Consider the following 13,499-nt stretch of genomic DNA (forward strand, 5'->3'; position numbering starts at 1 on the left):
CCCTTTAAACCCCCTCCCCACGACCCCTTAGTAATTCCCCGGCCTCTGTAAGTATTCCAGATGAAACATATCTGAAAATAAGTACGCTTTCTTTTCTTCCCACCTTGATGAACCAGGCTACTAATCTCAGCAGAAAGCCTATGAAGTGTCTCTGACCCCTTAAATTAGACTATATTCTCATCAGATGTCAGTCAAGTTAGCCCCAACTTGACTTTTCGAGCTCATATTCTATAAAACAAATACCTCAGCCTAAATGAAGAAAGAAGACTTAGAAAAGAATGCTCAAGTATTCTTAAGAGTGTGAAAGTTTCCCCTAAAGATCCTCAAAAGATAAAATTCTAAAGTTGTTTCTGTTTTGTTTCGGTTTTTGTCCATCTAATAGCCAACCTAGGTGAAAGTATCTCGTTCTTGTGCCCCAGTGAGATTTTATTCTGCTTTTCCATAATCTTTTGCCATCAGAACACTTGACTACAGATTCGTGTTACCTCAAAAATACGCTCACCTGAGCAAGACCCGCACGGCAGCACCAGTGGATGTGCCAGTTGGATGGAATAAGTTTCACCAGGCCCCGTCTCCAGGTGGAGAGCTACAGGGCAATTAATGGCCGCTGAAGAGAGTCAGTCCTCGAGGGAGGGATGATCCCAGTAGGTGGTTCAGCCTCAAGTCGTCAGCCCTAAACACAGAAACAAGCAGCAATACCAGATACCCTCAGCAGGCTGTGTTTATAAATGCATACAGATGTAACAGTCATTGAAGGGGACATGAATTTGAGAAGGAATGGGGGACACAGAAGAAGTTGGGGGAGACGGCAGGAAGGGTGGAAATTAGATAAATGTACTCATGTATGAAATTCTAAAAAGATAATTGTAATTTGAAAAAAGAGTGTAGAAATCTATGGTCCTTGTATGACAAGATGATGTTCTAAATTCCAACAGGCATTGAGGTTTTTTCTTTTATCTCCATTTTATTACAATAATTACCTTTGCTTTTTCCGTCCAGGACTTTAGTTGATCTATTTACTTGTATTTCTGAGCCATGTTACATTTTGTTATTTTCTTCAGTCTCAAAAAATCCATGTCTTTTCTACAATTCATACTTCTTTTTTAACGTTTATTTCTAATTTTTAAAATTTTATATAGATCTTTATTATTTTATGTTTATTGGTGTTTTGCCTGCATGTATGTCTGTGTACCATGTTGAAGCTTGGTGCCTGCAGAGGCCAGATGAGGGCATCTGATCCCCTGAAACTAGAGTTACAGACAGGTGTGAGCAGCCATGTGGTTGCTGGGAATTGAACCTGGGTCCTCTGGAAGATCAGTCAATGCTCTTAACCACTGAGCCATCTCTCCAGCCCACATCCATACTTGACTACGTCCTCTTACTCTCGTCTAGTGGTGTGTTTCTTTTGCTAATTGAGATGAGACTGGGCATATTCACAGTGGTAATGGCTGTAGACTCTTGTTCTTTTACCTCAGTTAGTTCATTCTTCCTCCCTCCTTGTCCCCCATTTTTCTTTCCCCTCATTTGCCTTTTGAGGCAGGGTCTTGCTGCGTTGCCTTGGCTGGCCCCAAACTGAAGTTCTGCCTCAGTTTACCAAGTGCAGGGTTATAAGCATGTGTCACTATAGTGGACTCAACCAGATCTCTTAAAGTAATGAGCTTCCATAGCTAGCAGTGAACTCAAAGAACAACGAGATTAAACTGTTGAGTTGATGAGATTCAGAAGCTCTACAGTTCAATATTTGTTTATTAAAGAATAACAACTGAGGGGCTGGAGCGATGGCTCAGCAGGTAAGAGCACTGGCTGCTCTGGGGGAGGACCCAGCTCTGATTCCCAGCACCCCCATGGCAGCACACAGCTGTCTGTAATCTCAGCTCCAGGAGATCCACGGCCCTCTTCTACCTCCACAGGCACCTGCACACATGTGTGTACACAGACAGACACACATACACATAGATAGAAGTGAAAATTTAAGAACGGAAGATTAGCAGTTGAGCTGAAAGTGTAGCACAGACCTGTGTCTCGGATCTGAGAGGAAGAGGCAGGAGTCTGAAGAATTGCAGGCCAGGCTGGGCTGCACAGTAAGCCAAGCCAGTATCCTAGGTGCAGAAGACCCTGGGTTTTTTGTTTTTTTAAGGAAAAATAGCAGTTGTAACAATTAAAGCAATGCTATTTTAATACGGTTTACCAGTGCAGAAGCCGTATAATTTTTGAATGACTGTAATCCGTTAATAAATAATGTTCTTCATTGGTGAAGTGCTTCTATAAGCAGTTCCGAGCATGAAGTTGGCACTCGGGGACTGCTGGATGAGAGTATCAAAAGGCATTCTGAATATTTTATGACATTCTGCTAGTCTTTGGGAAAGAAAAAGAAAACATTTTTAAAAGTATATTAGTGGCAAAGCTTTATAGTTAGTTTTTTGAAAATGTTTAGAAAGGACATTTTGAAATACTTGTCTGATTTTGTTAGTCATACTTGAATACTAGATCACTAAGCCCCTGAGATTTGTACTTACTAAGCTTGTCCTTGTTGCTTGTAAAGTAAGAGGCGCTGATGAGTACTGACATCATTTTACTGGTTTATTTTAGGTATTATTTTAGTACATGACTTAACAAATAAGAAGTCATCTCAAAACTTATATCGCTGGTCATTGGAAGTTCTCAATAGAGATTTGGTCCCATCTGGAGTCCTGGTGACAAACGGGTAAGCCTGGAATTACTTTACAGTTGATTTTAAATATGTCTGCAACCCTGAGGATTCACTTTACAAAATAAAACTTGGTACGATGTGTGATTGGTTCTATATTTTAGCCTATACATGGTCTTTCCATTATCTGAATGGCATCTCTGGTGGCAGTGGTTTTTATTTTGATAAAATCTAATCACTTAGTTTTCCTACTCTGGATTTGGCTCTAAGAACTGTTTGTTTAATCTCAGATCTTCTGTGTTTTTTCTGTAAGTTTTATAATTTGGGGTTTATATTAGATTTATGATCTGCTTTAATTTTATATAGTATGTGTGATTTGGGCTTCAGTTAGTTTTAGATTTGCATGTCACTTGTTCCAGCATCGTTTGTTAAAAAGATTATCCTATGTCCACTGAGTCACCTTTATTGCTTTGACAAAGTCAGTTGACCGTATCTGTACAGGTCGACTTCCAGACTCTGTTCTATTGGCGTGTGTGTCTACTCCCTTTGAAAGCGTGAGCCTGTGTGACTAGTTCCTCCTTAGAGTTCTGACCCTGTAGCTCAGTACAGCCATTCTCTAGCATGCATGAAGTCCTAGGTTCAATCCCTAGCACCACTTTAAAGAATAAAATAGCAAAATCGAAAACCCGATTGTGTCTTTTAAGTATATTTCTTGGCTCTTAAATCTTATTTCAATGATAGTTATAGTGTTGAAAAGATGCATAATTGGTTTTGTTTTTCAAAGGGTTATTGTGTATATAAAACAATACAGATTTCTGGGGAAGTGCTAGCCATATCTGTCCATAATAAAATTCTCCATCAGTTTTTTATGTAATGATTTTAAAATGATTTCAAGATCTAATTTCAATTGGATGGTGGTTTTTATGAAAGAAGTGATAAGGAAAACCAAAATCAATGTGGTATAATTTTCTTTTAAAATTAATATTTAAGTGATGAATCATTGTATGCACTTGTAGTTCAGTAACTATAGTTCTTGATAGAATGAAAAGCTAACAAGAAAAAGAAGAGAGCAGGTATATATACTTACATGTAATCTACAAGAGATTATATAAGATTTCAAATAGCAGAGTGTATGTGTCGAAGATGGTATTTGATAGAAAACACAAATTTTTCCACGAGAGGATTTGTGAATATAAGAAAAAGAATAATTCTGAAGGAAGGTACCCCAAAAACCTCATCCTCTAGTAATTCAAATTTCAGTTCAAACCATGTCTCCTAAGTCAGGCATGTGTAGGTAAGAAGGTGCTGGTTCATAGGCCTTGAACTTGAACTAGTATTGGCTTTAGTGCAAATAAAACAGATGATGATATTTAGATGAGATGGGTTACGTAGTTCAAGCCAACTGTGTTCTGAGGTGGAACTACAGCTGAGGCTCTGTAAGCTCATTGTAAAGGATAGAGAGATGTAGTAGCCCTCTCCTCCCATCCCAGCTTAGATTGCTCAAAGAGAAAGACAAGATAGAAGAGAAGCTGTGCTCCAGTGGGTTTTATTGATTGAATTATGCAGTATTGATTGTTCAAAAGCAGATTTTGCTGACTATTATAAATAGAGCTTATAACATGTCAGAGATCTAGCGCTACTTTGCTTCTAACAGGTGAATAGAATTTCAATTAATTAACAACAATGGACTTTATGTTCCTTTCAGTAATGAGAAATATCATTCGTATTGTTACTCAGCCCTTTGGGTAAAAATGGAAATAAAATGAATTATAATAGACCCCCTTCTGTCCCTGAGAGATTCTGATGGTTGGTCCTTTGTCTCTCGTGGCTATCATGTTAGGATAATTATTTGGTTCTAATTCATCTGCCTTTTATTATTATGTTTAACATTTCAGCTGTTTCCTTCCACTCCCATTCCAAGCTCTGTCTCACCTGGGCTCTCTTTACTCCAGCCTGCAGCTGCCCTACTTCTTTTCGCTCTGAAGAGTTGTTTTTAACTACTCATAGCCAGGAATACATATGCAAGTTAGAGAATGTGTGCAGGGAGTGCCTGCACTGCATGCCAGGCCCTTGGGTTTTCCACACACTGAGCTTTAGACCCACGTTCTGCTTCTACACTGAAAAATTGTGAAGCTGGCACCTGTTGAAGACAGCGTTGTGGACAGTTAAGTCACATTAGGCCCTCGATGATCCAAGTTACCTGTTAGACACACAGGAACAGCAGTTGAGTAATAAGATGAATAATTGGAATTCAATGGATGATGGGTTGATAATGAATCACATGGAAGAAATTAGGGGGGGAAAGATTGCTAGGTGATGAGGAGGAGTTAGTTAATTATCACCAAAATTGTGTAAGCATCTTGCATTTAAATACTACACATCTTCATTGGAAAGGTAAATTCTATTCACTTCTTCATGGTTATTTATCACAGGGATTATGACCGAGAACAATTTGCTGATAACCAAATCCCACTGTTGGTAATAGGGACTAAACTGGACCAGATTCATGAAACCAAGCGCCATGAAGTTTTAATTAGGACTGCTTTCTTGGCTGAGGACTTCAATGCTGAAGAGATTAATTTGGTATGTGTTTTCAACAATATGCGTCTGCATTATATTCTAGTCAAAGAGGCTTTATACTCAAAGTAGAGGCTCATCACACACAAAGCAGACCAGAATCAGCATCTAGAATGTCACATGAGGATCTCTTTCACTTTGAACTTGCACATTGATCTGTGGAATCCTCAAACTGTATTCTGTGAATAGTACAAATCATAGACTCTTTCTTGAGAAAACTTAAAAAGCATACCAAGTTCAAAAGAATCATATCGATTAAGGTGACACTATATGTTGGTTATTGTTGCTTTTGAAAAAGTCTTTTAGCCCCAGCACTCAGGAGGCAGAGGCAGGCAGATCTCTGTGAGTTTGAAGCCAGCCTGGACTACAGAGTGAGTTCCAGGACAGCCAGAGCTACACAGAGAAACCCTGTCTTGAAGACCAAAAGAAAGAAAGATCGAGCCTCTCAACAGCTTACAACACAGAATTATCTTAAGGGCACACAAACAGATGTATGAGAAAGTTACAAACTGTAAACTAGGAGTGCATCCTAAAGACTAATGTATATAAAGTTTTGCATCTCGAACCTCACTGTGAGAGCTAGTTTAGTGAGAACAGAGGGCTAGCGAGGCTAGGAAACAGCTCATACAAACCAGTTCACATTCCCCAGTAAAGACCTCCCCTGCAGCTTCAGTGATGGCTACACGACATCATTGTTCATAAGCAGGCTTGCCACATCATCCGTCAGCACTGTCATTCCAGGTGTGCAGTGTTAACTGTGGAGAGTACGAATGGCCAGCGCTCTTAGAGCAGTTCTCCACCAGCTGCTGTTTTAAGGCTTTACAGCTATCACATCACATGTACCATCTCCACATCAACCTGTGAACTCAGACACTGACCTCCATTTTAAAGATGAAGACAAGAGAAACATGTAATCAAGCCAAATAAGGCACTCTGACTGTCCAGCCTGGGTTCTACAGTTACCCCTAATTCCCACCTGATTTTCCTTCAACTAAGATTTAAAATGTTGGCCCTAAAAGAACTCTGAAATCATCTATACCCACAGTTACCCTAAGCTCGCTGCCTATTATTACCAACAGTGCCAAGGAACGTCTTTAGTGACTATCCTTCAAGTTAGAGCTTTGTGTCCACAGTGCTGGCAGGGACAGTACTCTGCTGATGGTTTCTGAAATGTGGTGCTGGCCTCATCCATAAGAAACATACACTTTCCCACTGACTTACAGCCTCTGCAGTACTGTCACTTTACAGATTACTCAGGTGAGTCTGGTATTTTTTGCTCAGTGAATCAGCATCTATAAATACTGCCTCTACCCCATGCCTGACTCACTTCTGCCTGCATCCATTGTTTTTTATTGTGCAGTGGAATGTGTCCCCCTTTTTTGTAGCTGCCACCATGGAATGCTCAGTGTAAATGCTCAGTGTAAACATCCTGGGTAGTCAACGTTGGGCCATAGTATTCCAGAGGATCCCTACCACATAAATTATATAAATATGGTACCTCTGTCGAATCTGTGCTGCTGTTACTTTATTTGCACATTATTTTCAAAGAGAAATTTGCCATGAAATGCACAGTTTGTTCCAGTAGTAACTTTATGTGCTTCTGAATATGTCTTTGTCTAGTGCCTCCTGGTTTCTGTGACAGCCAGCTAAAAGCATAGTATTCCTCCTTAGCTTACAAAGGCTAGGCCAGCTTCAGTTGTTAGCAAAACAAAAAGATAAACAACAGGACTTGAGCACTTATAGTTTCCCAAGAGTTTAAGTTTAACATGCCTTTAGTTTCTCAGTGTATCCTTCAAGACCACAGCAGAAATAATATAGAAGTGGGTAATGGGGATACAAGGAATTATAGTGCAGGAGAGCAGCTGAGTATGGGAGTTTCAAATAGAACTTTAACAAGCAACTCTAAAACGTCAGACTGCGGCTAATATGACAGCATTACTGTCACTGTTTCTTAAACCTGTGGAGAAGAAGCATGATCTAACATTAATATATCAGAAATGAAGTCAGACTTTCTTTCTGTGGATGCAAATGCAAATTATTTGAATAAAAATGGATGCTGGGGTTATTTATATGGTACTTTTTCTCATGTGTGTCTATTTAGTTTATAGTCATTTGCCATATTTAGACAAGCTATTTAGAGCTATTAATTTTCAGGCTTTCCCTCAGCCATGATTAATGACAGATGACCCTTTCAACTCCAAAAACTTTTATTTTATTTTTTTTTTTTTTTTGGTTTTTTAAGACAGAGTTTCTCTGTGTAGCTTTGAAGCCTTTCCTGGAATTCACTCTGTAGTCCAGGCTGGCCTCGAACTCACAGAGATCTGCCTGCCTCTGCCTCCCGAGTGCTGGGATTAAAGGCGTGCGCCACCAGCACTTGCTTCCAACTCCAAAATTTTTACCCTAAAACACATGGAGTTTCAGATTTCCTGCTCAGCTTGAATTGTGGAACCCAATAGTTGATTTTTATGGGGAAGATGGGAACTTGTTTTTTGCTATTTGATTTAGGGGTTTTTTTATTTAGTAATTTTAACTCTTATTTAGAGTCATCATTTAACATTCTGATGATGAAATAATCAATGCCCATTTTGCAAAAACATCTAATGCAGGTCTAAGGTTAATTTCTTATCTGTCCCAACTGGTACAGAAATGTGTTCAAACATTATTGCAAATACAGCAGAGAGCATAGTGATATACCAAGGTAATCAATCCACATGTGGGATTACCTGTATTATATTAAATGAATTGGTACTTAAAAATTCAATCTGGCCGGGCGGTGGTGGCGCACGCCTTTAATCCCAGCACTCGGGAGGCAGAGCCAGGCGGATCTCTGTGAGTTCGAGGCCAGCCTGGGCTACAGAGTGAGTTCCAGGAAAGGCGCAAAGCTACACAGAGAAACCCTGTCTCAAAAAACAAAAAACAAAACAAAAAAAAGAAATTCACTCTGATAGCATCTTCTTACAATGAAGAAGAGAATTGATACTCCATTGTCTGCTGTGTGACGGGCATGCAGTAGCTCATTGACTCTCACAGAACTAAGTCGGATCGTCCCCATTTCACAGTTGAGTAAGCCCAACTTCAGATGACTCAAGCAGGTTACACAACCTGGAAATGTTGGCACAGGTATTTGAATACAGAGATTACTGGCTTCCAAGATTCCTGATTTCCCTAGTATTTTATAATTATAGTCAGCCAGCTTCCCCCTTCCCCTCCTACCCCTCCCTTTCTCTTTGTGTGTGGGGGGTGGATAGAGAACTATTACAGTTTCTGGCCATTGTTTAAAGTGTGATCCTTGAAATGCTGTGGATGAACAAAACAGGAAATGGCTTTTAAATGTATTAGAATGAAACATGTGAGCCTGGCTGTTACAAAAACATCATTATATCATTAAATATAGCAAGAGTAATTTCAGAAATTTCTCAAGGGGCACAGAGGGCCCACAGATGCATACAAGACACTTCTCTTCACAAAAGAGCCTGAGTGGTATCTGCACAGTTTGGTCTTGGTGGCATTTGAGGTAAACATCAAAGCCTACTCCATCTCTTGAGAGGGCCGGCACTGGTAACAGGCTATGATGGTGTAAGGCTGGCATTCGCCAGCTGTTGTGATTACTTCGTGTCCCAGATTGTTTCCCTCCTCCGAGTTCCATGTTCCTATTTAAAGAATCTTACTGAATACTAATACTGAATTCTATTACTGAATATTGATTATATTATATTGATTATATTAATAATAATAATAATATATCTCTTGCTTATTATTATCAAAACCTGCATGTCTTTGCAGTATATGAAGAAATGGAGAAATCTTTGCCAACTGTTTGTTCTTTGGCCCACTAAACCTTTTTTTTTTTTTTTTTTTTTTTTTTTTGGTTTTTTTTCGAGACAGGGTTTCTCTGTGTAGCTTTGTGCCTTTCCTGGAACTCACTCTGTAGCCCAGGTGGGCCTCGAACTCACAGAGATCCGCCTGGCTCTGCCTCCCAAGTGCTGGGATTAAAGGCGTGCGCCACCACCCGGCAGGACCACTAAATCTTATTTTCATATTTCCAGCCATTATGCAGCCTGTGGAGTACTTCATTAGTTGAACACTTAGTTCCTGGCTTTAAGTGTGTCCTGTTTGTAATGACAAAGTAAACATATGAAGGTCACCTGATCAGTCCCTTTGTTCTGCTAATAAACTGCTAGTAATTCTGCTTCCTTCAGGAATTATTTGATGATGATGTTGGCTCAGTATCCTCCAATATTGCTCAAATGGCAAAGCCTAAATGGCTTTCCCTTCTTTGGTGCTTTCCTGTTTGTGCATCATAATCTGAACATCGCTTTGTGTTTTATGAGAGTTGTGATGATTTAGTATGAGGAGGGCACAGTGGGGACAGTGGTACTGGCTTCCCTTCCTGGCTCTTCTGTATGCGTCTTTGTTTTCCAGGATTGCACAAACCCACGGTCCTCAGCTGCAGGCTCCTCCAATGCTGTCAAGCTCAGTAGATTTTTTGATAAGGTAATGGCTTCAATTAAGTTATTTTTAAACTTAACATATGATAGCTTAAACTCTTTGTAGAATGCTGTGGCCTTTTGTTCCTTTGCCCAAAACTTCACAGCCTGAACACCTGTTTTGATCTCTCTTATCTGTTGGAATAATTGCTCAAGGCCTGCTGACGTACTTATTCCATCACTAACATTCTCTAAGCAAAGAGTAAAGGCTATTGGATTCAATTCGGGTTCTTAAAACACTATCAGAGCCCTCCTTAAAACATTTATAGTTACCCATTTTTTTAGCTCTTTGTGTAATTATTCACTATTCCATATCACGAAAGACACTGAACAGAGATTAAAGTCTTTTGTTCTCTTAGCTGTTACTATTTTCCATGTAAATATTACTATTATTTTATAAATTACACTGTCTCCTTGAATCTCTGTTGTTGCCCCGTGAGAAGCGCTCACATTTCTTGTGTAGCACCCTCTTGCACTGGACTAGAATGAGAATGTGGTGTGGCTCACACACTGTAAGTTAGAGTACTACTCATCTTCATCTTGGGGCTGTACAGCTAGCTGCCTTGCATAGTGCTGATTTTGTATAGCAAAGTAAAGGACTTTTTTAAGTGTGGTTCTTAAGAAAAATACTTTTTAGTGCTGGAGAAATTGCTCAGTGGTTAAGACAATTGCTACTCCTGCAGAGGACCCAGATTCAGGTCCCAGAACCCACATCGAGTTGCTCATAACCACCTGTAACTCCAGCACCAGCGAATCCAATACTCTCTTCTGGCCTCGGGGTTATACATACAATCAAGCAGGTACACACACACACACACACACACACACACACACACACACACACACACCACATATACATATAAATAAAATAAGTTCTAAAGTTTAAGAAAGACCCTCCCCTTCTTACAGATCTTCCATACAGGTCATTTTTCTTTTAACTATTTGAGTCTCCAATATTTGGCCCCCTTTTCAATATGTTACTGTGAGGTTCAATCCCCTATGTGTCCAATAGGAAAATGTTATCTCACTCACAGCTTATTAACTGGGGTGTGGCAAGAGGGACAGACGTACACAGACACTGATTCTCACGGTTCTCAGAATAGCCAACCCTTCAAGCCAGGGGCTAGGAGATTAACAGCTTCTGATCACTGCCCGGTGCTGCATAGACATTAGCACTTTTTTTGGAAGTGGTGCAAGGGATTATATTTCCTCTCCATATTGTTTTCAAACCTAAAATGTTGCAGCATTTGCTTGATTTAGATCCAAGTCCCCATCTAATACAAAATCCTATCCATAAGAATAACATTCTATAGATCTGTGTTTGATCTGGAAAGGTTTCAGATCTGGACCTTTGGAAAGTATACTTTTAGATGTTTTGTTTTGCTTTAATTTGATTTGGTTTATCAAGACAGGGTAGCCGTGGCTTTCCTGGAACTCTGTGTGTAGACCAGGCTGGCCTCGAACTCTACCTCTGCCTTCCAAGTGCTGGGATTAAAGGTGTGCACCACCACCCCCCAGCTTGTTTTAAGTGTTTTCTAATATAAAAACTCTAAGTCCCATCCTAGAGAAATAATGGATTTTAGACCGCCATGACCAAAGCTCTCAGCAGCGCTTTATTTTAAATAAATAAATAGTACTTTGATTAGATTTAAGAAAGGAGCAATATGAGTAAGAGAGGCCCTTGTGAGTTGGGGGTGAAGGATTCTCAGCAAAAGAGAAAGCTCCCTTTGTTGTCTAGATCTCATGGAGTCCGTCATTAAGGAGACTGCCTGGTCTGCACGACATGTACTGATATGAAACCAAATCACCTGCCAATGCAGTTTGCCCTTTTTCTGTGGATTAAACCTTCCAGAATGCCGGGACTTGTTCTACAGAGGGACCCAAGTCCCCTGGATTCTCTCAGCTGGTGGTAGTTCTGAGCCAGAATGATAAGGTTTTCCTGTCCCGCTGAGAACCAGGAAAGACTCAGTCCTTTGGGGCTTGGTGTTTCAGGGTATATACTAACCAGAAACCAGCTTTTCTGCCTCAAAGGCTGATAAATGCATCTTTGCCCTGGGTCTCTTGTGGCTTAAATACTAGCCCAAACATAGTCTTCAAGAGAGAAAGCACCTGAATAATTTGTATTTTAGTCTATTGTGAGCAAGCTGTCCCAGGCTAGAAAGGACAGGCCATGCTCTCAGTCAGCTTCCTGAACGTCATCACTCCAGATGTGAATGCCTTAGTCTATCTACATCTCATCTATAATCACAGCAGCACCTCCAGGGCCAGAATGGGATTAGTATTTTATATAATACTCTCCACTGCCTGAAAGCATGATCCTTAAGCCCACTGTGTTAGGACACATTTTGTGAACTTTTTGCCAGCTGCAAGTTTTATGAAGATGTCTCCACTGCTTCAGCCTGCTCCTCCTGCCGACAAGTGCAGCAAGCTCTGAAACTACTGAGTAAGGATGCCACTGAAGCCCCAAAGGGAAGCTCACCGACAGCTTGATATCATTCCATCATCCACATGCAGGATGCACAGAATTCCTCACTGCCTCCCACAGTCCCCTCTTGAGAATAGATGCACTGCTGTAGTGATTTGTGTTGTCTTGTGGATCCTTTGGACCTGACTGCTAGGAAACTTGGCCCAATTGCTGCAATACTCTAGGAACCTGTTGGGACATCATTCTGTCCTTATTTAGTTTTTGTGTGTTATTTATTTGTGAGTTTTGTTTTCTTTTGAAGCAGGGCCTTGCTATATAATCCAAATCGTTTGAAACTCACTAAGTTGCCCAGGCTTGCCTGGAACTCCTGATCCTCCTGCCTCTGCTTCCTGCGTATTGGGATTGATTACAGAATCTCACCGTTATAGCATGTGGCACTGTATCCTGCTCATTGGTTGTTTAGTGTATCATTCCTTCCTTTTGGAATGAGTAGGCATTAGTGGAAATAATCTCAGTTTCAATCCCATTAGCACCAGATTTTAAAGGTGTGTGTGTGTGTGTGTGTGTGTGTGTGTGTGTGTGTGTGTGTGTGTGTGTGTGTATCTGTCTCTGTGTATGTTTGATTGTGTAGATACCTGCAGAAGCCAGAAGGTGCTGTGGGATTCCTTGGAGCTGGTTGCAGGTGGTTGTGAGCTGCCCAGTGTGGGTGGTGAGAACCGAATTCCAGTCCTCTCAAAAAGAACAAGTGCCCACCTGCTGAGCCATTCCTCCAACCCCAGCACCAGATTTTTAGCTCACTCTATTAAATGTCTATAGATGTTGAAAAGATTTTTAATTTGGCAATATTTCCTATAGTTACATTAATGACCATTATAATTTGTCACTTTTCCCAGGTAAATATGCTAAGCCCTAAAGTCTTTGCTTGTTTCTCACAGGTCATAGAGAAGAGGTACTTTTTTAGAGAAGGTAATCAGGTTGGTATCTATCTTTCCTTGATAAAATGGATTCTTAAATTTTGAAAGAGATGGTTTCCAGTGTTTTTCCCAGAGGGGATTTTTTTTTTTTTAAAGTTAGGAGACGCTCTCTGTAGGTATAGGCAATTTACTTTCTCCTGGCCTCTTGAATAAAAAGGAGAAAACCTAAGCAGAGGTGAGTAAGGAGCTGCACTGCCAGAAGAGTCCAGGGATGAGGTGACCCTGTAACATAAGGACAGAAGGTAGTTTGCTTCAGTCTTCAAAGGGGTTTGTGTAGAGTCTTCCACAGCAAAGACCATTTGTGTTCAAGTCCAGTCGGTGAGTTCAGCAGGTCTGTCCTTTCTGACTCCAGACGACACTGCCACCAGTTTGCTGGCAAATGTTTTCCA

General features: G+C 40.5%; 2 protein-coding genes across 2 annotated transcripts in view; one reads left to right on the plus strand and one right to left on the minus strand.

Moving 5' to 3' along the window:
* Nucleotides 1-13,499, minus strand: part of Gtf2e1 (general transcription factor IIE subunit 1) — a 111,977-nt gene that overhangs the window by 52,311 nt on the left and 46,167 nt on the right. The window lies entirely within an intron of this gene.
* Nucleotides 1-13,499, plus strand: part of Rabl3 (RAB, member of RAS oncogene family like 3) — a 34,821-nt gene that overhangs the window by 19,379 nt on the left and 1,943 nt on the right. Inside the window, exons 4-7 of the mRNA XM_052740662.1 lie at nucleotides 2,590-2,704; nucleotides 5,080-5,230; nucleotides 9,647-9,718; nucleotides 13,072-13,110. Coding sequence (XP_052596622.1) covers nucleotides 2,590-2,704; nucleotides 5,080-5,230; nucleotides 9,647-9,718; nucleotides 13,072-13,110 — 377 coding nt within the window. The remainder of the gene's footprint in view (nucleotides 1-2,589; nucleotides 2,705-5,079; nucleotides 5,231-9,646; nucleotides 9,719-13,071; nucleotides 13,111-13,499) is intronic.

The sequence above is a fragment of the Peromyscus californicus genome, unplaced genomic scaffold (genome assembly GCF_007827085.1).
Source record: "Peromyscus californicus insignis strain IS unplaced genomic scaffold, ASM782708v3 Scaffold_16__1_contigs__length_79575227, whole genome shotgun sequence".
In the NCBI taxonomy this organism is placed as follows: Eukaryota; Metazoa; Chordata; class Mammalia; order Rodentia; family Cricetidae; genus Peromyscus; species Peromyscus californicus.